Below are 25,769 nucleotides of genomic sequence, written 5' to 3'. Positions count from 1 at the left end.
TGCCGTGCGTACAAAGGGAGTTTTAAGGTGAAAGCTCAGACAGCCATGTATCAGAAACTCAGCCACCTAGAGCTAAGAGCTAATCATATGTTTCACAGACGCCCAGAATAGACCCCTTAGTGTGAACCAGGTGTGTGTGTGTGTGTGTGGGGGTTATATGCTATTGTAAGTGCATGTGCATCAGTCTCTGTGCATATGTCAGTAAGCAACACCTTAACATGTTTTTTTTTTGTGCCCTCAGTGTATATCCTCACACTCTCGTTGTAGAAATGTCTCACACCTTTTCAACTAACGCACAGCATCGTTTTCATACATCAGGGAGTGAGGTGATATCTAAATTCATATCATTTGACTTAGAAAGTAAAAATAGTTGCTGCAGAATGGATGCTCTGTATCTGACAGTGGATATAAAGCTTTTGGGGAATTAAATCCCTCCAATCCAACTTGATAGCACAGTGCAGAGTGACAGAAGAAGCAGCCCAACGAGAGGAGATTAAATGCTACATGGGTTTTGGACCAGGCATGAACCCACAACTTCAAAAAAAAAAAAGGCTACAGGAAAGCCTATTATTGCATCCAGCTCTGTGGAGGCCCACAGCAGCCTTTCACAGAGCAGACCCTCTACGTCTCCACTCACACACACACACACTACCAAACGGATGCTTTTCAGGGCCTCAATTCAACCCTCAACTCGAATAGGAAGTAGAAAAGTAGAAAAATTGAAATGACACTGGTGTTGTTTTCCCCCGTGGCAGCGTTATGCAGATGCAGGAGGCGCTGCAATTTGTTGCCTGTGAGCAAATTCAGAGTCATCTATGCAAATGTGGAGCAAAATGTTTGAAGTGAATTAGTCATTCATGAGTCATCTAAAGAGAATGAGTCATTGGACACGGCCACCCGTACCCGTCTGCTTCCAGCTCTCTGGATGACTTCCTGCCTGTTTATCCCACTAGACTTTCTTATCCATTTCCCCCTTGTTGCTTGTCCTCCCTTCGTTAAACTTCCCTCCTCTTCACCCATTTCCTCTTTCTCTTTCTCTCCTTCTCTCTCTCTTTTCATCCCTCTCTCTTTGGCATCTTCTCCCCACCCGACACCCCTGCCTTTTCTCCTTCTCTCCGTCTGTCCTACTCTGTCCTTTTTCACCCTTACACTTCCTTTTTACTCCCTTTCTCTCGTTCCCTCTTCCTACCCCACCTTTTTTGTTTATCTTGTGTTTTGCCTGTCATCACCTCATCACTTCTTCACTTCTTCCCTCTATATTTCTCTTCTACTCCCCCCATCTCTCCCCCTTTACTTCTCATTCACCCTTCCTTTCTCCCTCCTGACTGTCTCTCTTCAATTTCCCCCACCCTCATTCCCTCTTCCCTCACCCCTCTTGCCCACCCTGCTCACACCCTCACCTTGTCGTCGTCCTCTTCCTCCTTCATCCATCCCCTGTTCTCTCTTCCTCTCTGCCTCTCTCCTCTCCTCTCCAGCTGATGCCCAGGGAATGCATCAACTCTTTGTTTGATAACTTTACGTGGACGAAGATTTCGGGATCTCCTCCTCCGGTCGGTCTGGGCCGCTCCGCCGCCTGGCTGCACCCTGATGTCAGCGTCTTCATAATCCTGCTGCTCTTCTTCCTCATGAAGGTCTGTTTGCTGCTGGTAAACGTTTGTGTGTGTGTGTGTGTGTGTGTGTGTGTGTGTGTGTGTGTGTGTGTGTGTGTGTGTGTGTGTGTGTGTCCGGTGTGTGTGTGTGTGCTGGATTGAATAGGTGTTTGTGTGCAGGTCAAGTGTGTTTCATTGTTTGTGTGTGTGTGTGTTTCTGTGCAAGTGTGTATGTGTGAGAGTGTGTGTAGATGATGCATCTGCGTGTTTGTTTATGTGTGTGTGAAACTGAGTGTGACTATGTGTGTGTGTGTGTGTGTGTGTGTGTCTGTGTATTTGAGGCTGGCTCCACCTCGACGTCAGCATTTTCGTCATCATCCCTCTCCTTCTCATTTGCTGCAGGTCACTCATGTTGTGTGTTTTGGTGTCAGGGACATCTGTGTGTGTATGTGTGTGTGTATGTGTCTCTGTCTTCCTCCTTGTCTTCTTGTCCAAGGTCAACAGTGCTGGAAAGCTGCCAGCAGTTCAAGCTATCTTATGTTTTCTTTAAAGCAGCTGCACGCACACACACACACACACACACACGGACACACAAACCCTAGAGATTTACCATTCTCTCTATCCTCTTGGTTGTTTACTTAAATATTTCATGAGCATAGACTTGTGTACATAAATCTGGTGTAGGTGCTGGGTTGACTGTGAATCAGCAGAGAGTGGATGAAACTGCCTGTAAAGTGTAAAAATAATCCCGCAGAGAGCACACCGATGAACCAACACTATGAAAAACCCAAATAAACTTTGTTTACTAAATCACAATAACAAGGCAGCAACATAGACCAAGCTGAATGAGAATAAGCTGCAAATTTACTCTCATTGACAGGGACTGAGACCTATAACCTGACAGTTTCCTGTTGGGTTTGTACACAAACAGCTGTCTAGTGGGAGTCATGAGGTCTTATGCAGGCGCTGCACGGTCATGTAGTGCCCAGCGCCATTTTTTAAGACCACTCCGAAGAGCAGAAATTGCTCCCACCCATACAAATTATCGAGTGGTGTCATTAACATCCAGACAATGTCAGAGTGTAGGACTTCACAACAGTCAGACTGGATCAGTAGAGCTGAGAATAATTACACCCATTCCAAAAGCTGAACACCCTCAAACACAGTGAGGGAGAGAGCACACCAACACTGGCTGCAGCATGTTGCACCATCAGCTAATGAGCAGCAAAAAGAGGTGGCAATACATAACACTTTTCGTGGTCCCTGGATACTTCATAAAAATCTTCTCCTGTGAGGATTATAGTTTACGAGTTTGCTCAGGTCCTCTCAGGTAAACAGACGCAAGACCTGCACTGACAGACCATGACCTTACCAGACCCCGTTAAACTGAATATAATTTGGTTTTGGATATTAGGAACTCAATGAACCTGGGAAGATCTCCATCCCAGAGTCTTTCCACAGCCTCATTCTGTGGGTCTTACCATTTCCAATATAACAGGACAAGAAAAGACTGAGGTTGTTCCAAACACTTTATTGATCCTTTTCATTATTCCATATGGGCCTAATGCTTGAATATTTGATACCCTAGAATTTCTTTCTAAAATTATTTAGTGAAGCAAAAACAGGAGGGAAATAACTGACGCCATCAGTTTGACTTGAATTGTAATCAAGACACAAAGTCATGTCTCCAACAATTAAAGCACCTATGAAGGCAGAGTGGTGCCCTCCTTGTGTTCAGCCTCATGATATTCATGCTGTTTTTGTACTACTGTCAATCTGTCCACCCCCAGTATTGTTCTTCATTTAGACACGGTGTGACCTGAGCTTCAGAGTTCACGTGTTTCATGTATGAAAAACAGAGACAGACAAAGTCTGGTCTCTAAATACCCTCGAGTCCTGAACCGCCTACAGTCTGTTGGCTGCTGCAGAAAACAGCACCAAGCTGTTGCTGCCTCCTGTTTGCTGAAAATCTGCAGCTCCTCAAGGGCTTAAGAAGAGAACAGTGAGGAAGTAGGGAAACTGGGAAAGCAGGTTTTGTTCTGGGAATTTCAGATAGAGACAAACCAAGTCTGATGCCTGCATCTTAATCACCAGAAACACCTGTGAATTATCTCAAACTATGAGCAGAGAAATGGAAACTTAATAGAGAGTGAATGACCACACCTAAGACTTCAAAATGGCCCCCAAACATTTTTCCTAGATCCAAACTGTGCAGATCAGATTTCCAAAATAACCCCAAAAGAGAGAAATCACTATCGTCATCATCATTTTCCCCTTGCACTCCACAAAAGTCAACCTCAGTCTGTTTTTCTGCTCTGTCTAAAGTCAAATTAGGCAGAAATGCCACATAAATAATCTCTTCAACAGGATATTAAATCCTGTCACTCATACACTGTGTTGGTTTAGTCATGGAGCTTCTCAGTTGAGCAGAGTGGCTCCCTGTAGTGAGAACTTAATTCAACCAAAACTGAGAGCAGCTGGTTAGTAAAACTCCTATCACAACACACAGAAACACATCTGTGTTGTTCTGCTTTTCTGTTGCCCTCTGCTGCTGTCAGCATCACACACTCAAACACACACTCTGGATCTGCCTCTCTCAACTGCGTTTATGCTTCTGTCTGCCTGTTTCCTTTTCTCCCTTTGTCCTGCAAATGTCCAGTTAAGTGCAAGTTAGCTACGTTGTAATGAAGCAAAAAAAAAAAAGAAGAAAGAAGTAATGCTGAATATAAAAGTACTTTAACACTGGTAGTTCCATTCAAATATTGGCGCATTTTGCCTGAAAATTTGATAAAATGAATATGGTCCTATCTGTACAACTGGAAGAAAATGTAAAGATGACATTATAAATGACAACCTCTCAGAAAATGGGAGAGATTAAATGCCTAATCTGCAGAGAATAACATTAACAATGTTTTATTTACAAGGAGGATAGTGGCAGAGGGGTGCTCACATGTGGTCCTGCATATGTCAAAAAAACCAACATTGCCTCCACCAGCGGTGGTAAACATCTGCACCTCGATGAGAGATTCTGGGATTCGTAGGTTGATTATTTACACAATGTTTGCTAACGAACAAACTCCTTTTAGCTTGTGCACAACTGCAAACAAGATTTGGTGTAGGCGATGTTGTGTGATTTGTTTGCTTCCCCAGTGGGACTCAAACTTAAGTGTGAAAATTCAAGATAAACATAGAAATTTGAGCATGAAAGATCATTCATGACCCCAGAAGTAGTGGTTAAGATTAATCTTTCAAACAGCTTAGAAGAAGATTTTCAGAACCCCTACACAGTTTATATTCTATATAGTGATAGAGGAAGTTTAAAAAAAAAAAATGTTTATATGTGCGGCTTTTCAACAGGTGTTCATATCAGTCTGTGACTATTAGACTTGGGCTGACATTCATTAAGATTGAATATTGCAATATTTCCCACATTTGCAACATTTATCATAATATCGAAAAAAAAAAGTTTTGCAGTTGCGACCAGTCTGTGTCCAACCCTCATCTCACTGCTTTGTTTACTATACATTGTAGCATCACTTATACTTGAAACACAAAATATAATAATATAATTATATATAATATTAAAAAAACACCTGAAACATAATAATATAATTAAATGATTTTTTTTTTTTATTACTCTGTGATAATATCATATATCACGATATTTGGGCTGGACTGTGTTGAGCCTAATGACTGTAACTATTTTTATTACTTTACATCTCTGTCTTCATCATACATGAGCAGGCAGTCGTATTTCCTCTTTATTTTTACTCCATCTCCAAATTGTTCTCTATCAAACTCTGTGTCGCAGTGTTTCTACTCCCATCTGTCTCAGGATTTGTGACACTGATGACGGAGTGTGTGCTGAATGCTGAATGCCTGTGTGTGTGTGTGTGTGTGTGTGTGTGTGTGTGTGTGTGTGTGTGTGTGTTTGTTCGTGATTGTGTTTGACTGTCAAGATTAAATGAGAGAGAAGAAGACAGTGAGCGCATTCCTCTCTGTCATCAGTATAGCAGCCACCCTGTGAGAGACATGCTAATGAGTTTTTATCTTGTACCACAGTAATTAAGTTCTCAAACGATGATGACAAATGATGTATACAATGGTAATCTGGACTGTTAAAATGCTAATGTAGTGTTTCTCTCCAATCCCTTCAAATCAAAATGAAAAAGCCCAGCATGTGGTGTCTGTGAAGGGAAAGGAAAACACTCTCACTCACTCACTCACTCACACACACACACACACACACACACACACACACCCACCCCAGAACTCCAGAGCTTGTATAAAGGTAATCATTATCATTGATGAGCTGTCTGCAGCCAAGAACAAAACGCATTATTAGGTGAGCTATTTTGAAGTTACATTCTGATAAATACACAAATTGTTTGGAGACAAACAGTGGAAGTGACATCTGAAGGGTGAGTTTAGCTTTAATTTACTGTGCAGGGGAGTTCACACGCTCACACGCTTCACCCACTCAGTCCCACACAGTCGCACATTCATGTGGGAGCCACCCGGTTACAGCTACAGCACCATCCTCTGCAGCTTCACCGGAGCAGCTGTTGATTAAGTGCCTTGCTCAAGGACACCCAAGGGTGATTGGGTTCCCTCCCCCACCACACGCACACATTTTCCAGATTCTCCACTTCTGCAACTCATCAAGCCATGACCAAATAGGAGGATTTTTTTTCTCCTACTCAAATACAAACACGGAGACAATGATAGCTCAAAAGGGCGCAGGGACTTTACATCGCTCCTGTTGCTATGCAACACAACATCTCAGAAGCGATCTAATTAGTACTGGGTTGGTAACCTGCCACAACAAAGGAGATAATATTGAAGATGAAAGCAGGAAACAGAAAAATAGCTGTTCACCTGTTTGCTCTTAAGAGATTGTATGAGATTGAGACTTTTTTTCTCCTGGAACAGTTTGACTGACTTGTTCAGCTGCAGTGGTGAAACTGATGTAATATTTGGGCACAAAATTCAGCTTCATTAACACACAGCTCTCTGGCCTGTATTTTGATGCTGTCCACAGGTGGTTTTTAACAGTGGAGCCTGTTCTGCAGTCAAAGCACATACATCCTGAGATTCCCTGTCTGAATGTTGTTGAATGTTGTTTGTCGTCCTGCAGTTCTGGATGTCTGCCGTGGCCACCACCATGCCCATTCCATCTGGAGCCTTCATGCCTGTCTTCATACTGGGTGAGCGGACACACAGTGGCCTTTAGAGACTGTAGTTGAGCCTGCAGTGATCTTGGCTACAATATCCTTTTGGTGTAGAGTTTGTGATTATTATTAATTGTGATTTGTCCTCATATTAAGGAATGTGTTTTGACTATTTTCAGTCATTGCTGTCGTACTTAAAGGTCCCATATTTTAGAAAGTGAGCTTCTCATGTCATCTTTGATTATAAAGCAGGTTTTGGTTCCGTATTAATACTGTGAAAGTATCAGAGCACTGTCAGTCTTTAACCTTTAAGATTTATTTTGAGAAACTGAATTCAGGAAATATGCTGTGGAGCTATACATGATGAATCATGCCGCCTAAGTCCTATTAGAAAATGTTGTTTTTCCCCCTTGTTCAGTGACAGTGTGTCTGACCAGGCTGGTTTTATGTTCCAAAAGTTCTTTGTTTCATTAACTTTCATATTAGATTTCAGTTTTTTATCATTCAGATCAACATTTTAGGAATCTGTGTTTATTTGCAGTAGTTTGCAGTTCATCTATTGTTTTTTTTGTTGAGAAGCGCTTGGAGCTTAATCCATACCAGTGGTTCACTTTAAAATATTAATCTTTACCAACCGTAAACAACTTCAAATGAATAAATTCAACCCCAGAGATGGGTAGGTCATATCATGTGTGTGTATTTCGCGATGGTTTGAAAATGCAGCCTTTTGCACAGTCACGCACCACGGTGGCAGAAAGCATGAAATTTTAACAGTTTTTTTTAAATGAGAGCATCATGAAAAATGAAAGCACCAGAAAACAGGTTTTTTTCTCTCACAGTGATGATGTTTTGACCTTATGTTTTTTTTTTTTTTTAAAGTATATTTTTTGGGCTTTTTATGCCTTTATTTGATAGTGCAGTAGAGAGAGACAGGAAATGGGGAGGCAGAGAGAGGGGGAATGACATGCAGCAAAGGCCGTCCGATGCGGGACTCGAACCGGGGCCAACTGCAGCGAGGACTGTGGCCTCTACACCATGGGACCTACACTAGACCACCACGCCACACGACGCCCCCTGACCTTATGTTTTTTAGTGACTTGGAAAATTTGAGGGGGTTTAGGAGTTTCCTGTCTGCTGTCTAATACCTGTAAAATGGAATAACAGACCAGTAGATGCTACATAGCATTTCTGAACAGGCCTGTTGTTGCAAATAGGAAGTTGTTTTCTGTCTGTCCTCATCTACTCTGGCGTCTTTACTGAAGAGGATAATCATGTTGGAAGTGATTTCTTTCATCAGCCTCTCCACCATCTGCTGTCACTAGAAACACTGAAACACTTTGTGATATACTGTACATTGAAAAATCAAGTTGAGAGACCAATAGAGGCTGACTGTTATATTTGTGTTTGTTTATTATTCTTACAGGTGTCTCAGAATTGTTGAGATTATGATTTAATTACAGTAGGAAAAGCCACTTATTGAAATCTGTAAAATGGAATCTTTTATTTTGAAGGTACAGTTTGAAGTGTAATCTGTGACTCCTTTTCTCCTCATGCAGGAGCTGCTTTCGGCAGGCTGGTAGGGGAGATCATGGCCACCCTGTTTCCTCATGGGATTGTGTTTGACGGCATCCTTTACCGCATCATCCCTGGAGGGTACGCAGTCATTGGTTAGTCTTCCTTTCCTCCTCTTAGCAACCTCCCCCCTCTCCTTAGTTTAATCACAGTTTTGTCAGTGTACATACACCTGCAACTTGTGTTCACCTCCCTCTGACCTCCAGTTCTGACTAGCTGTTGACAGGGCAAGACTAACCTGCTGGGGTAATTACCAAAGATGTGACAGTATATGATGTAATCAAGGCACAATACAACAATATTTAGCATATAACCATCAATCAATGTTGCATATTTTAAAAATCATATCACTGTAGCCTTACTGTCAAGCTGTCCATCCCTCCCTCCTCTCACCCCTTCCCTGTCCTCCTCTTCCTCCTCCTTAACTGTCAACCTCCTGCGCCCTCAGCTTGTCAGCAGTGGCCACGATGTCCTCTTCCTTCTCTTCTGTCACTTCTCCCGTCCTCGCTCTCCTTCTAACTTCTCCTCCTCTTCTCCTGTCAACCTCTCTGGCCCTCCAGTTGTCACTCGTTGTCAAGTCGTCCTCCCCACCTAATCTTCCTCATCTCCCTCCCCTCCTTTGTCATCCTCTCCTTCCTCTTCCTCCTCTCCGTCAGAGCATGTGGTCGCTTTGCTCTGACAGTTAAATGTCACCGTCGGTTCCCTCTGCTGTCCCCTCCCCAGCCACTGACCCAGAAACGTGGCCTTCCTTCACTCCCCATCTTGTTGCCCTACAAAGCCCATCCCTCCTCTCTCTACCTTGATCTTTCCTTCATTCCTTCCTTCCTACCTCATGTTTTTCCTGCCCTTCCTGTTTCTTCCTTTGTTTGATTCATCTTTTTATTCTTCCCGTTATCTTTCTCTCTTCAATGTTTTCCTGTGATCTTAGCTTGCTTCTGTCATGGTTTGCTATGGCAGACACCTTTTGTTAGTTTTGTTTGGACTTTTCGCACTTCCTGTTTTATTTTGTAATTGGTTTCCTTGTGTGTCTCAGTGTTTTGCTTCCTGTCTTGGTCCTGTTTTCGGTGTGGTGATTGTCTGCCCCGCCCTAATGTGTTTCACCTGTGTTCAATCACCCTTGCCTCCATTGTCTATATAGTCTTTGTGCTTCCCTTTGTCTGTGTCGGTTCGTCTGTTGATTTCTGGGTTTGTCCTCAGTCTGTTCAAGTCTGCTTTACCTTCGGTCTGTTCATGTTGCCTGTTCCTGTTTCTTGTTTAAGTTCCTGTGTTTCCCTGTGCTTGTTTTTTAAGTTCTTTTGTTAAATAAACCTTTTGCATCGTCTCCCAAGTGTTGGCTGCATTTGGGTCCTACTTACCACAAGACCCTGACAGCTTCCTGTCTTCCCATTAATCTGCTTTCTCTTCAGAACCTGCTCATGGAGTTTTTCTTTCCTGTTTCTCTCACTGTTTTTGCCTTTTACACTTAGCAACCCTTTCTCTGCCCTCCTCCCTCTTACCTTAATGTGTGATTCTCCTTTGTTTTATTTCTCTCTTTGATATTATTCATGTGCAGTCCCTCATTTATTTATCCTGCCCATTATTCTTTGACCACCTGCTCTTTTACCCTCTTCCTCACTTTTTTTTTATTATTCTCTCCCTGCCCATGTTTACATGTTAACTCCCTCTGTCCTGCCTCTTTTTCTTTCTCTCTGCTGCTTTCTCTTCTTTTCTTAATCCTCTCTCCCTCTACAATGATCTTTTCCCCTGTCCTCTCTCTTTGTTTACTCCCCATCCCTCACTGCTGTTTCCACCACCCGCTTTCCCTACCTCCCTCCCCTCATCATCCCATCCCATGTCTCTGACAGGAGCGGCAGCGTTGACTGGCGCGGTGACTCACACGGTGTCCACGGCGGTTATATGCTTTGAGCTGACAGGCCAGATCTCCCACATCCTGCCCATGATGGTGGCAGTAATCCTGGCCAACATGGTGGCCCAAGGCCTGCAGCCCTCCTTGTATGACTCCATCATCCAAGTCAAGAAGCTGCCATACTTGCCGGAGCTCGGCTTCGGACACATGAGGTGTGTGCTGATGTCACACACTAGATGTTTCCATGTTGGGGAATAACAAGGCTTGTATTTTAGGTCATGGCTTTCTTATATTGCTTTTGCATCAGTATAATGTTCTGTATGAAAACAACAAGCAAACAAAATTTCCCCTATGACCTTGCAACTGTGGGCAGACAAAAAATGAAGTCGGGTGGGGCAAGTGAGAGGATCAGGGAACCTTCCTTTAAAAGACTTTAAAGACAGAGGTGCTTAGTCAGTCTTAAAAGTTGAATTTTTGCTTCCAGTTAATGATTTTCTTCTAGAGTGCACTTTGAGGGCGTGCTTGTTTCTAAACATGAATTGGATGTATTTCTTAAACATAAGATAAGATAGTCCTTTAATAGTCCTGCAGTGGGGAAATTTGCAAACCTTGCAAACATGTGTAAACCAGTGTTAACAAGTATTTTCACTCCACTGCCCTGTTTGTGTGTCTGTCCCACAGCCAATACAACATCTTTGTTGGGGACATCATGGTGAGGAAGGTGAACTTTATATCGTCTGAGTCGACCTACAGAGAAGTCAAACTCCTGCTGGATTCCTCTTCACTCAAGTCAATCCCACTGGTCGACTCAAAAGGTAGAAGAGTTAACTGTGTTTTTAAATGTAACAGTTGCAATCCCAAAAAATGTAAAGAAAATGAGAAAGTTTTTCATTTTGCTCTCTCAAATCCAGATTGTACAGTTCCTATATCATTTACACACTAAGCTACACGAGTTTAATATCTAAAAGACACTACCTACTTAATGTTTTTGAAAATTCAATGAAACCAAGAAAATGAGCATGTTAGTTCAGCTATGAACAAGCTCTCTTTAGTCATCCAAGTCATTTTTCCTCCTACTTCCAGAGTCTATGATCCTTCTGGGCAGCGTCGACAGGTTGGAGCTTCTGGCTCTCTGTGATTGGTGGTTGTCACCAGAGAGGAGGCTCCTCATGCAGGTGAGGACCATACTATTTTCAGCTGGTGGTCAACGTTTTATTTAAGGCCTCCATGATATGTAGGAAAGTCCTTTGCAGCGATGGCTTTGTTTTGAATTATTGATGAATGACACTGATGTTGATTATTTTCTGTCCTTGTGTGAGATAACAGAGATCATAGTAACTGTTCTTCGTGTAACTCTGGCTCTTTGGAATATGGAATATTTTGATTTCTGTGGGCTTCATGAATGTGACGCCTTGGACCTGGTGGAAAGCCACTTGGTTTAATTTGGTGTTAACAAACGTTTTCTGTGAGCTGAAATGCTTTGGTATCATGAAGAGCAAGAACACATGCAGACAGTTAAAAGAAGAAATGTAAACACTCTTTTTTTTTTTTTAGTTATGACACCAGCTGGGAAAGTCAAACAGCCACATCTTTATTTCACTTAGAGTCTGAAAGGACAAACATAAGAACTGTGTAAAATTTGTTAATAGGAGTTCAAGCTGAGTTAGGTTGTGCAACTAAAAGTAAAGCACAGCTGTTAAACACAATGTCATAGTTTGTCATTTACACTGAATTCAGCTCTGATATTGTGACAACATCAGTCCATATTGACCTGTTTACCTGGATTTGGATTCAGGATCGCAGTCTGCAGGAACAGAACCAGTCTCAGAAACACAGCTGGGAGTCATTTGCCTTCGTAGATGAGGAGGAAGAGGAGGACGGAGAGAAGGTCAGACTCTAATTTGTAACCTCTGATATCAAACCATCAGCATTTTGTTTCCCTTTGAAGTGTACTGAACCTAAACAGTATATGGATGATAGCTTTATGTTTTTTCGTTGTTAACTGCCATCATTGTTGTTGTTGTTGTTGACTTTTCCATCTGCCACTACATTTTATTTGCCAAAAACACCACAGTTTGTTTTCATTTCAGTTTAAAACATTGTTATTTCATCTTTGAATTAAATGTCATGTCATTATCCAATAACTTTTAATATTTGTTTTCAAAGTGCTTTATTTATAACATTTACTTAGTTTAGTTAGTTTAGTTCTGGTTGTCGTCTGCAGGGCAGTCCAGTACAGGAGGAGAGGAACGGCCCCCTGCCTCCTGCAAAACCCCAGGAGCCTTCGTCAAACCACACTGCTCCTGTTCCTGGTGAGCTGAGAGGACTACACATTTCTGAGTACATTTTTAGTTTTACTTAACATTCCTACATTATCTCTAAAATATCTATAATGTTCTTGCTGTGATTATCAAAGGATAAAGACTTGACTTGCTCCAGTTTACTGCTTGTTTACCCTCAAATTAAGTTTCTGTTGGTGCCACCCTGACGTCCACTTTAATGTAGAAACAAATCAAACTGTGGAGGACAATCACAGTTTTTGATCTCTCCTCCTTAGCTCCGTTACACTTGGAGAGTTGTGTGGCATGCAGTCGAGGCTGGGGAACAAAAGCCTTATGGGGCTTGTCACAGTAATATTGATTCCTTCAGACAAGTTTTGCTCACTAGGATGATGTAATAGGATTTATTTTTTGCTATGTCTCCCCTACACAGAAAAAAAATGTCAACTGTTATGACTAAGCATTTAGTCAGAGCCCAGACGGTGCATGGAGCTCACTAGGTTCTCGTATGTGTTAAATACATCAGAGCCCAGAGGACACAAGCACATCTCGTTGGTGCTTAAGAAGTATGAAATGATGTTATACAACCTGTAGAAGAACGTACACTGGTCCAACACACTTTTAGCTGTGGAATGAGCCATATTTATATTTGTAAATATGTCACATAGGTGAGTTTAATGTTCCCTGTGGAGTTTTCGACTGTTGGAGCTATTGAGCAACACTCATTAGTCACTTTGTTGAATCTAGGACTCAAGGATGAACTGATTGGATTTTGATTGTCAAAGGTCAAGGTCATGGTGCCCTCACAAAATACGTCTTTGTTCAGTTCACAATAAAGTGATCCTATCAATCTCCATTCTTTGGGGCCATATGTGTGAATGGGGTGTATGAAGAGGAGTGTAAACAGGGATAGTAATGCAAAATGCAAAATATTCAAAAATAAGAATATGGATTAAACACCCTCTTTCACTTTCGCACTCTTTACCAAATCGACTTGAGCATGTTTGTTTATACACAGATGTTAAACCACTGGAATGAATAACTGCAACTAACAGGAGTGAGGGACGGTTTGGCAGCATGTTCACTGCAAGTGACCAGCTGGTGTGTGTGTGCGTGCGTGCGTGCGTGCGTGTGTGTGTGTGTGTGTGTGTGTGTGTGTGTCTGTCTGTCTGTCAGTAGCCTATCACACACAACAACAGTCAATCTCCCAGTGAAATGGTATCCAGGCAACAACAATAAGGAGTTGCTGGGGTTGCAGCAGTCTCTCTAAAACCTCCATTTGCAGTTTGGTTATTCGCTCCAAAGGCTTTAGGTTTGTATAATTTATTGACCTTCAGCCACTGTGTCTCCCTCTTTACCTCTCTCTCTCCCACACAGACAAAGGTCCTCTGCAGTCTGTGAGGAAAACACTCAGGAATCTCTTCACCCCTAAGAACAGACAGACGGAAGGACAGTCACAGGTGTGTGTGTGTTTGTCTATACAAGAACTGCAGTAAGTGTGCATTAGCCCACTCTGTGTGTCATGTTAGTAATCTTACATCTTGTGTGTGTGTCGACATTTCTTTGTGTTTTGTGTCTTTTTGAACCTCTGTGCCCTTTCCCTCTGCTCTCTAACTATTTAGAGATGTTGGCAGTGTACTCAGTAGCCAAGAAGTTTCCCCTTGTGTTATGAACCATTGAAATGCAAATAATACCTCGTCATTTTTGGCGATGCCAATCCCAAAACCCTGCACTTACACTGGCACTGCTGGGATATAAATATTTATTCATTATTTTATTTATTTTTTACAGGGTGAATTTTTCATTATGGGGTCTGCTTTCTATTCAGGCAAATACACACTTATCTGATTGACAGAGGCACATGAATACACAACTGCTCCCCGTCCTCAGACAAACTCCCCGAAGTCGAGCATCTTTCTTTCAACCTTGTCTCATATGGAAATGGGGGAAGCCAGAGACTGGAGGTAGAGTTATTATTCTGCTTGGCAGTGAGCCTGGCTCACAGGGAAAGCAATACATGTCATCTGTTTATACAAGCAGGAATGGAAACAGCACTGGAAATAAGCATATGCTTGTAAGCTTGCAAGATTAGAATTTGATTTCTGTCGTGCCCACCACTGCGGTTTGTGAATTACCAGTCTGATTCTCTATTATGTTTTTGGACTCAATCCTATTCTTGCAATGGGGGGATTGTTTTTACAACAGCGAGCCACAGTTCTACAGCCTTGAATATCAAATAGACGCACAGTGGGGAAATTGCCACCAGCAATCAGGCCAAACCGCGGCTGAAATCTGGCTGTGAATCAGGTGTTTGTCTACTTAACAGCCGCTGATGGCAGGTAACCAAACACTGACCTTTAGAATATTATCTGGCTGGTATAACAGTGTCAGCATCTTGTTCATTCTTACATTCGTCTAACTGCTGTGAAAAACCACAAAAAAAAACTACACAGAATGCGAAGATGCAATAGATGATTTGTGCAGGTGAGAAAAACAAATAACAAGAAGTCTTTAAAAAATACCTTGACAACAAAGCTATCCCCGTCCTGCCATGGACACAGAAACCTCACAACTGTTGCACTCTGTTAGTAAGTTGCCAGTATTTTTGTTGCTTCAAGGACAGAAGCAACCAACCTGTCCAGACAGCGAGTGAGTGAATGAATGAATGAAGGAGGCCATGCTTCACAAAACAGGTCACAGCGGATGTTGGCCTGGATTTCACTTACTCCATCCAGCTCACTCACAGAGCTGCTGGAGCTGCTGTGGAAGTGATGAAAGATGAACAGAAGAAACTGGACGACAGCAACCTGATTACAAAACTAGTGTCACTACGAAAGAGACACTTTGATATATTTCTAGATTGAATATTTGTATTTTTTAAGATTACTTATAGATGAATCACTTGTTGTATTTGCTTGTAATATTCAAATGATATTGTTATTTACATTATCCTGTACAGATGGCTCCCTGCATGTAGGATTCAGAGAAAGTTTCCCAGACTTAGAGGTGACATCCAGCTCTGGATGAGAGGGACAGAGGTGACAGAGGTGGTTTTTATAAAATCATTCACACACATGTCTCATCTCTCGTCTGTCTCTAGGAGCCCTGTCCTCCGCCCCTGTCCGACACAATGACACCAGAAGAGGTATGGTAATGATGGAGGGATGATGGATTTGAATGGTTTTACAGAAATGTCTACTTCATTATTTATAACATGGTGATGAAATACTTGCACGTCTGTGTTGAGTCACCAAACCTTGAGTCCACATTGAGTCTCAGGTGCCCTGGGCACATGTCAAGGTAACCAAGTTAGATCTACTTTCTGCCTAAGAAAAAAATCCTCATAAAATGTTGGGTCACACCACAATCAGAATTCCATTTACGTCTGATATATCTGCATAACTAGACATACGTTTGTGTGACATGACCCTTAAAAACTAGACCTGTATTTATTCCAACTGTTAAAAGTAAAATTTCGAACTTAAGTTAAAATCCTTCACGTTCACTCTTCAAGCTTGAGAACAAAATATATTTATCAAACTTCTTTTGACTTACACAGAGCTGAGCACGCCTCTGTAATAACAATAGTTGCTGAAGCCACATTATTAAGAACATAGTGTTTGTCTGTTATTTTCATTTGAACATTTGATGAGTTATTGATGTTAAACCACTTTTTCTATTTTTTTTCGACATTCATCAGCTACAAACAAACAAACAAGAATAAATCTGGTTCTGATTTTATTTGCAATCACTCTCTAGGTATCTTCATCGTCTGCAGGTGTGGTACTAAATATTTTTTTTCCATTTCAGACAGTTTCCTATTATTTCATCCCATGCATAGATTTATAGATTATCAATATATTAAACTCTTGTTAATTTGCAATGCTAAATATTCCAAGAGCTTTTTAATGTTTCACACAAATAAAAGTGACCTTTAGGGGGGAAAAAATTATATTTCTATATGCAAATGTGCAATATTACAGAAGTAGGGTCAGTTCATATCTCTGATTGGTCCTGATTTATCATGATTACTGGAGAGTTGCTCTTAAAAGTGACTTTTGGACTTTGCTGTAAGTAGGAGTCACTTGTTGAAGTCACATGTTTCAGTGAAGAGCTTTTTTACTCTTTAGTTGATCCTTTAGAACATTTGTGAGTGTTATTCTTAAATTTAAAGAAATCAGTTGTGTTAAATTCAGAAATGTCATAACCTCACCTGTTTCTCTCACCAGTCTGAACTAACATGTCTTTAGAAATACATTTGAAGAGTGACATTTACAGAATTTCAGCCATTTCAAGCACATTTCAGTTTACGGTGTGACCTATTTAGTTTTGAGTGGATGTGTATCTACCAACACTTTATCATATGAACACGTTTGACTTCTCGCCGTTTTTGTTTTTCTTTTTGACATGATTGGAACTGCCAAGTGAAACATAGAAACAAAACTGAAAACAGTCCCAGATGAATGCTTTAAGCTTTACTTACAATGGAGTCAAAGCTGTCAGAGCTCAGTGTTGGCATTCAAATCCATGCCACATGTAGGTCACAGATGTTTGAGATGTGTGTCACATTTTAGGGGAAGATTCAGAACTGGGGCACTTTTCAAACTGCAAAGTGACACTGAATTTTAAATGAGACATCTTTCTTGTTAAGAGCTCCAAAACAATATTGTGCCTCCAGTCGTGTTCTGTCTGCTGCCGTCCCTTTACTCTTCCTGGCACCTTACCAAAACGCCCCATAACCTCTCCCTGTAAATCCTACAAGACTGCTGCCCCTGTCAGCACAGGCTGAGGCTCACAGGTAAAATCCATAGAGAGGCTAAAAGGTGTCAGACATCCTAAATCTCAGAGGGGAGGCCGCAGACATGCAAGGACGCAACAACACATGGATTCAAGGTTTCTCACAGCTGTAAAGCTCTCCTCAGTGGAAGCTAACTACCATCTATCACCTGCAGCCACACACTGACTGTACAAACACTCACACCTTCAGTTTGATCCAAACATACTTCACAGCGTATTGATTATTTATGTAACTGTAAAATCTGTTGCCTGATATATATTTAATCACTTGCTATATGTATATGACTCATGAAACCCTCTGGCTCAACTCGGGAAGCGACTCTGAGCTAAAGCCAGTCCATTCACCTCTGTAACCTTGCTTCTTATTTGCTGCTGCAGATCAAAGCGTGGGAAGAGGCAGAGATGGACAAGCCGATGGAAATCGATGAGATACGAGTGGACCCTTCCCCTTTCCAGCTGGTTGAGAGAACATCGTTACACAAGGTAAGTGCAGAGAGACAAAGATAAACAGGCGTCACAGAGGTCGACAGATAAATCCCAGTGCAACACTTTGCTTCCTTACTGTAATTTATATTCTGTGAAGGAAGCATTTCCAGGCAAGACAAGGGCAAGGGTTCATTCTAAAATGCAAACTACTTAGAGCCAAGCCAAGTTTATTTGTATTTGTAAATCAGCCAGGTAGAGAAAGGCAGTTTCATTTGATGGTAAAAAACTGGTTTTATTGGTCAACAATTTAAAGATACCCTGTTCAGCTTTCCTGGAAATAAACAGACTTTTGTTTACATTCAGTGGTTATCACTGAACCATGTTGCATGCACCCCTGAGGCCTCACATATGAACTGAATGGATTTCTTTGGACCTCGTATTGTTTACATTCATGTGTTTTTGCAACTAGTTTGCTGGCACACTGTTTTTGCCTTAGGTTTACCAGCACCAACTGCTGATATGTGGAATAGTCTGAAACCCTCAGCAGTTGTGTGTGTGTGTGTGTGTACATCCTCGTGCACATGCTCAAGATTCAAGTAAAGAAAATAAAAAAAACATTGCTCAATAGTGCTACCAATTGTCAAAAATCCCACTGGGTACTTTTAAACTAGCAATCTCAAAGATCTCCATTTTGTTATCTTTGGCCATATGTGGTAAATGCAGATTTGTTTTTGAACCACACTTGTGTGTTCCCCCACACAAACTTTGTGTTAGTGACTAATGTTCCTTTTGTTTTTGCAGGTGAGTCATACCAGACACCCAGCTCATAAAACTGTAAAATACAAAGAGTTCTATATAATTTCATCAGTGGGTCATGGGCTCAGTCACCATTGTGTTACCTCATTCGGTGATAGAAAGTGACTTAAAAGGCACTTATTTAAATCAGATTCTTTGAGATTGCAACTTTAATGTGATTGAAGTCATTATAATGAACATTATAGTATCCAGAGATTGGAATTCTTTCAATACAGAAATAGATTTGTTCATTCGGTGGTAAAGCTGTTTGTCAAATTGGAAATTTCTCAACAAGTGGAAAATGTACTTTTTTCCATTTTTTTTTTTATTGACCTGAAGGTCGACGTAATCTCTCTGGGCATGTGCAACGGCCATATTATCACTTTAATGAATTAACCACTGAAATGAGTATTGATTGATGTTTTAGTGTATGAAATGGTCACTTCATTAGTCCATGTTGGGACCTGATGTGCACACCAGACATCTCTTTAATCAGTGGGCATTTGTTGGGAACCACTTTCTTTAAGTGAAAGCTCAACATTTGTTTGAAGACTTTGAAGGTCCCATTTTTTACAGTTTCTTATTTGAAGTGTGGATCCATAAGAAGATATATTTGTGATATTAAGAACCAAAAACCATCTCAGTGTAGTTTTACATCTCCTCTCTCAGGCTTCTCTCTGGAGCTCTAGTAACAACAGGTCGGTGAGCCAATCAGAAGAGAGGAGGCTCTGAGCCTCTCTTCTATTTGGCTAAAAAATATAGCAGATTGCAGGTAAACACTCAGAGAAACCAAATCCTGCAAGGTTGACTGCTTTGGTGTGACATCACAAAGTTAAGTCCTGACAGCTCATTTTAAGGCTCAGTTTCTGAATACAGGCTGTGTGCATTTCTCTGTGGACTGAGCACTTTGATACTTTGACAGTATTAATATAGAACCTAAACCTGCTTTATGGTCGAAAAACACATGGAAATCTACCTTTATGCTAGGGACCTTTGAAGATTTTGTAGAACTTGTACACATCAAAACCTGTTGCGCTGTCACCAGCCGGACTCCTGTCCTGTGAAAAAAGAAGTTCCTAGGAGCATAAAGTTACTGCTCAAATACCCAAAGACTCAGGCTCATCTGCTTTCAAGTTTCATGCACAGTAACATCACCTTTATATGAGGCTGAACCAATTCATTCTTATTCATCCAAAAAATCCCCATCACCATTTATTGCAAATTACTTCATTTAAAAGGGTATATCTCAAGTGAACATAAAAATAGTCTCAGATACTGAGAAATATTGTCAATTTCTTCCATTTTCATTCAGATTGATTTTTCATTACTTCATAAATTGCATGAAATTACTTGGATGGATGGCCTGCAGTTGATTTTAATACAAAGTGTAAACTCACCGTGGACGAGAGTTGATGTTTTTTTTCGTCACAGGTATTATACAAGTAGAGAGGTATATAAATGGAGTTCAGCACCTCAAGCTGTCGTCAGGTCTTTTGTTGATGTTCCCACATTGGGCTCTTTAAGTTGTTTACTTCTGTAACATCTCATTCAGCAGGGGATGTGGATAACCTTGACAGAGGGGTAATGGCACATGAAAAACACTCTGTGGAGACTGTGATTTATTCTCACAGTGTCGTCTGACTAAATGGAGACAGACCCAGCAAGGCTTCATTTTGTTTGACTGAGAACAGAATCTTATTTACTGTAGTCAGTGGGCGGAGGGGTTGTTAGGTCAAAACCCAAACGTTTATGTGTGGGAGTCGTCCCCTGTTGATTGTAGATGAAGAAAGTTTGTACAAACACGGAGAGGTGCCTTGCTCAAGGACACCTTAACAGCAGTTGGTCAGGGAGGGGGAATTGTTCAGGCTTGTTCATGTTTTATTTCATTTTCATAGTGTGAGGCACGACGATTAACGCTCTGGTAATTTGTGTTTATTGAGCACAAAAAGCTGCACTTTCTAGATGTGGTATATTCCACGTAAATCATAAATGTCTTTACTCATTAACTTACCCAAATGAAAAACCATCCTTCTTCTCTAACTTCTAGTCCACTGCTGCCATCCAGCTGTTCAGCTGTGATGATGAAAATGTGGTATTTTTAAGATGGAAGTTCTGATGTTGCATTTTCAGCAGGAGCTCAAAAAATATTTGTTATTGCTCATGTAAAATGTTGAAGTGTCAGAAAGGTTACAGTCTTACATTGTAGCTTTTGGCTACACACAAATAGCTTATTTACTGAAAAGTGATCTGCAACAGTTTTTGATAATTAAGCTACTAAAATATAACAGGTGTTTTCTCAGTTCTTTGTTATGATGAACTGAATAACTTGGGCTTTCTACTGTTTGAATAAAATGTCAGATTTTTTGTGATAAATGACTAATCAAGAAAATACATGGCAGATTATTGTTAATGAATATAATTACTATCCATAAATACAAAAAATAAGGAACTGAGAAGAAGAATTATTAGCTCTAGTCCTAAATTTCGGTAGCGAGTCATCCAATCTGATTCTGATTGTTATAACATATATATGTAACATATATAATTTGTAGTTTTTGAGTAAAATTATAACCACATCAGATCAGACTGCAGATACAGTCTTGTCCATAAATACATGTCAATAAATATAAGAGACCATATTCTTGTTTTCATTTTTTTTTTTTTTTTTTACAGTTTCTTAAACAATGTTTGTTTTACACATTAAATTCATTCAAGTTTGTTCCAAAATTCCAGCCTTCTAACAGAAATACATCTGTTTTTCAAATTTGTTCTAGTTCTTATTTTGTTGAACATAAAAATTCCCTTTAAGATAATAACAACTGTCTCTCATTTAAACTATGTTTTTTACCTTCTTTGGTCTCATTTATTGTGAGCTTCAGATAATATCTGAGCAGTTTGATAGTCTACAAGGACATCTGTTTATAATTCTTATAGCTCTGTTCTGTAGCAGGAAGATTTGATTTGTATGAATTTTAAATGCACTTCTCCAAAGCTCTACACAACAGGTGATGAGAATAGCACAGAATAGACAGTGCAGTCTCAGGTAGCAGGTCCTTTGCTTTATACAGAAGTACAATTGATTTTTATTTCACATAATTTTCCAGCTTGTGATCAATAATGACACCCAAAAATTTCATTTAATTTACTCTTTCCATTTCTATTTTACCTCCCTGTGACACACTTTTCTTGACACATGTGAAGGTGATCCAGGATTTGCAGATGTCTGCAGGATACTGAAGCGTGTAAACACCTTGCACCGTTATTGTTATTATTTTTTTCCTCATCAGTGTGATTTCATTCTCATGGTAATATCCAGAATATTCTGCTTATTCATGTGCAAAAGGGGCCTCGTGATTGAGGTGTGCTGGTGCATACAAAGAGCTCATCCAAAGTGACCTCAGCCGAATATGAACAGAATACTTGGTGCATGGAAACACACTCAAGGACTTGTTCTCTCTGTGGTTCACCTGGAGCCAGTTTGCTTTCATCTCTCTGTCTGTGTGACACTGCGTCTAGACAGAGAAGCTCTAAGCCTGTAAATCGTCTGAAGCCGCAGACAGATGAAAAAAAGTTTTTTTAAAAAAGGCAGGTAAAAAAAAAAAGAGAAAAAAGGCAGGACTTTGTCATAATTTGCCGCGTGACCTTTTTCACTCTGTCTCCACAGACTCACACCTTATTCTCCCTGCTGGGGCTAAGTCACGCTTATGTGACCAGTATTGGCAAACTGGTGGGGGTGGTGGCACTGAAAGAGGTAAGAATCTTTTCCTTTTTTCCAATCTCAAACTCTCTAATGAAGGTCACCTGTAACCAAAAGCAGAGCAGTACATTTTTTCCCAAAATTACATTCCCATTGATCTGAGGCCAAAAAAAAGCCTTTTTCCTTTTTTAATATACTCGACTTTCAGAGGTATTTCCTCGTCCATCTTGACTTTGGAGGAAAGAAAAAAATCCAGTTTTTGCTCCTGATTTGCTTTTTGAATTATGTATGAGTGTTTTGGTAACGTAATCAATATCCTGTGTATGTTTCTTTAATTTACTTTATTCCTTCTGTCTTTACCCGTGTCTGCCTCCTCCTCTTGTGTCACTTACTTCATCCCTAAACCTTGTTTCCTTCTCTTTTCTACCTTGTGTTATCTATCCCTTCATCCCATCCCTCTATTTTCATGAAAACCAAATTGTTCTCCATCGCTTTTTATCCATTTCTTTCTTCCCTTTCTCACACTTCACTTTTTCCTCCACCCTTCCTCCTCCTTCCCCTCCAGCTCCAGAAAGCCATCGAGGGCTCCACCCGCTCCGGCGTCCGACTTCGTCCTCCTCTGGCCAGCTTTCGTGACATCAGCAACCACAAACCTCCACCTTCTTCTCCCGCTGCTCCTTCCTCTCCGACCTCCCCCTCCCCTCCCTCAGCTTCAGCTGCTTCCCTGCCCACCTCCTCTTCTCCGCTTGACCACCACCATCACCATCACCACCACCACCATCACCACCATCCTCATGTGAATGAGACGGAGGTGTGGATTGAGGGCTTGACAAGGGAGGTGGAGGAGAGCAGCAGCACCACCAGCAGCAGTAGTAGCAGTACAGGAGATGATGGTGACAGCAGTACGGGGGCCTGCAGCTCAGCCAGTAGGAGTTGCAGTTACAACAGCAACCTTAACCTCCCTCCCTCCTCCACTCCTCCCCCTGTCCCTTCTTCCTCCACTGCTCCTCCTTCTCCTCCCTCCCCCTCCATCCCTCTCTCCACCCTAAGGCCCCTACAGGAACTCCTTGATGGGGGTGAAGACAGCGACGATGAGCCAATGGTTTAGACTAGACGAGTGTTTTTTATAATGAAAAACTTTTTTAATGGTGTGAGTTTTTCCTTCTGTTCTTAATTTGTTGCTCTGGTCTTTGGACATTTTACCTCGTTATCCCACCATTACTGATTCTGTCTGCTCCTGTCACAGACCTTTTCTTCGCTCTGTCTGCCCCGACCTCTCTGTCGTTCCTTAATGAGCTCTGTATGTGTACATTTTTTTGATACATGTCGTGCAACACTTTCTCCTCATTTTCTCTTTCTCATTGTTTTTCACACGTACAGTCTCAAGGGTTCAATCAATATGGGTTAAACTCTTCTTAATCTTTGCCAAAGAATTTACTGTTTACTCCAGGATTATTTTCTTGTCAGGTCGTAATGGCAGCCCAAACAGCTTTAAGACAATAATAGCCTTACCACTGAAACCTGAAACCAAATCATCTCATTGTTAGTGGCTCAAGTCTCACTGAATGTAGGCTGTGGGTATAAACCTGCCATTGGGCACCTATTGCAGAGCGAGGTCGTTGTTGATAAAACCAAATCTTGCTGAAAATTGTTTTGATGAAGATTTGGATCGTGCAATTACACAGTAGTGCTGTTTTTCTTTTGTATTTCTTTATTTATAATAATAATAATAATAATTATATGATATAATAATAGTACTGGAAGTACGCAGCAACTGAACAGCATGGCTAAGCACCCTTTCCTTCTCAAAAAACATTTTCTTTTTTTCCTTTTTTTAATTGACAATATGAATCCAATAAAATTTCCCATTACAATTTTTACAATCTGAAAAAGAGATGTATATTAACCAAGGTGTGCATTAGCATGTTTGGAGAGGGGAATCAGCCGTTTTAATGTTCACTATGTGCAAATGTTTCCCCAAAACAAGTTCCCCGCCCAAGATGATTGTGATTGGTCAACAGAAATGCAAACAAGCTATAGTGTTTTTCCCCAATAGCTGAATGATAATGGATGCAGTCAGACTATTCTCCAGTCCAGACACCACTGTGCAGGTCTCTTTAGTCTTAGGATATATATCGCTCATCTTAAATCACAAAGAGCTCAATTAAAAACTTTACTGAGGAATACATGTATAATATAAGAATATAGTTTGCATTGTTCTTATTTGGATTTAGATTGATTGGACCCATCTCATGGTGTTTTCCAGCACAACATATGTTACGTCTTTTGTGTTGTTATTAAAATTATATGCTGTGCTGAAGAGTAACACAAACCTGAGCAGCCCAAACTAAAAGTGAACCCAGTGAATCCCCGCACAGTACTTCTGCATTACCTGATCGTTTATGTGTCTTTAAAAAAAGGTTTTTATCGGATGAGAGCAGGAGTTATTGATTTTCTTTTTTTTTTTTAACTGGCAACAGACCATCTGGATAGCAGTAGACTAATGGAGCTGCTCAGTCCACTGTGGAAGATTGGCCAAAGCCCCAAAACGACCTCCAAATTGTGTGCTGACCTTGTGGATGCAGCCTCAGAGCTCATCTCATCACGGTTAAGTTGATAGATGGTGGAGCTAAAGGCGGCTGACGACAGCCAAACCCCACTGCAGAGATCCTGGAGTTTTTTTTTTTTCTTTCATTTTCCCTGACAACAAGGATGCCTCCCAGATTCAACAAAAAATCACTCATGAGTATGTTAGATAATTTACACTTATGTTGCACAAAGAAATGCAACAAGTACACAACAACAGAAGCTTTTCTTTCCAGAATGTTACATCTATCATCCTGGAATGGGATTCTTCAGTGTTAGTGTCTGTAATGTCTTAACTTTTACCTAACCTAACTTATAGTGGATGTCCTGTTTATTGTTTTTTTTTTCTTAAAAATCTACAAAATTAATGACTGGAAATATTCAACCCTCTTAAAGTCACTGCTGATGATACTGTACGTCTTCATGTTTAATCTTCTACCTTAATAACTGCATTTATACATTGTTGAACTTGTTCTTTTTGTGGTGCACTCTTCCTTTTTCCTTTATCACTCCATCTTCTCTTACACTCTTATCTCCTCTTCATCTTCTGGACTCAGTTTCTCAGGTGCTGCCTTAAAAGTCTTTAAACCTGCGGATTTATCAAAAAGCTTTTTCTCCGTCTGTGTGAATTAAAATGTGTGTCTTTTCTTAAGGGGGGGTGGGGGGGGGTCTGTACTGGACTAAGTGCTGATTACCTTTGTCTGTCTGTGGTTGTGGTTCATGTATTTATTTATTTATCTTTTAGTAGACTCAAATGTTATCTCAAAATTTATAAAACTGTGAACAGTGTAGTTAAATAAAGTTTTATTAAGTGAAATGCTTTAATTGTTCGCCCTCATGTGTTGTGAATTTGACCTTTATCCAGGTCAGGCTGATTGTAGAGGAAGACCAGGACAGGGGAAAGGCAGCACATTTTAAGACAGACAGAAAGAAAAGTGTCTCTTTTGCTCAACCTCCTGGACCAAGAACTGAACTCAGTCAAGGTAGGGTAGAAATATTGATTTTTGCATT

The 25,769-nt window shown here is 40.8% G+C and overlaps 1 protein-coding gene across 1 annotated transcript in view; it reads left to right on the top strand.

Annotated features, from left to right (window-relative positions):
• The window catches only part of LOC111233239 (chloride channel protein 1-like), a 36,088-nt gene extending 12,808 nt beyond the window's left edge, over window positions 1–23,280 (top strand). Inside the window, exons 12-24 of the mRNA XM_022761008.1 lie at window positions 1,476–1,631; window positions 6,727–6,796; window positions 8,317–8,427; window positions 10,177–10,390; window positions 10,860–10,993; window positions 11,262–11,353; window positions 11,974–12,066; window positions 12,403–12,490; window positions 13,835–13,917; window positions 15,558–15,602; window positions 17,633–17,737; window positions 22,140–22,226; window positions 22,738–23,280. Coding sequence (XP_022616729.1) covers window positions 1,476–1,631; window positions 6,727–6,796; window positions 8,317–8,427; window positions 10,177–10,390; window positions 10,860–10,993; window positions 11,262–11,353; window positions 11,974–12,066; window positions 12,403–12,490; window positions 13,835–13,917; window positions 15,558–15,602; window positions 17,633–17,737; window positions 22,140–22,226; window positions 22,738–23,280 — 1,821 coding nt within the window. The remainder of the gene's footprint in view (window positions 1–1,475; window positions 1,632–6,726; window positions 6,797–8,316; window positions 8,428–10,176; window positions 10,391–10,859; window positions 10,994–11,261; window positions 11,354–11,973; window positions 12,067–12,402; window positions 12,491–13,834; window positions 13,918–15,557; window positions 15,603–17,632; window positions 17,738–22,139; window positions 22,227–22,737) is intronic.
• The last annotated feature ends 2,489 nt before the right edge of the window (window positions 23,281–25,769 follow it).

The sequence above is a fragment of the Seriola dumerili genome, unplaced genomic scaffold (genome assembly GCF_002260705.1).
Source record: "Seriola dumerili isolate Sdu_G_001 unplaced genomic scaffold, Sdu_1.0 BDQW01000381.1, whole genome shotgun sequence".
In the NCBI taxonomy this organism is placed as follows: Eukaryota; Metazoa; Chordata; class Actinopteri; order Carangiformes; family Carangidae; genus Seriola; species Seriola dumerili.
Note: the sequence above shows the minus strand (reverse complement) of the source record. Positions and strands in the feature narration are given on the sequence as shown.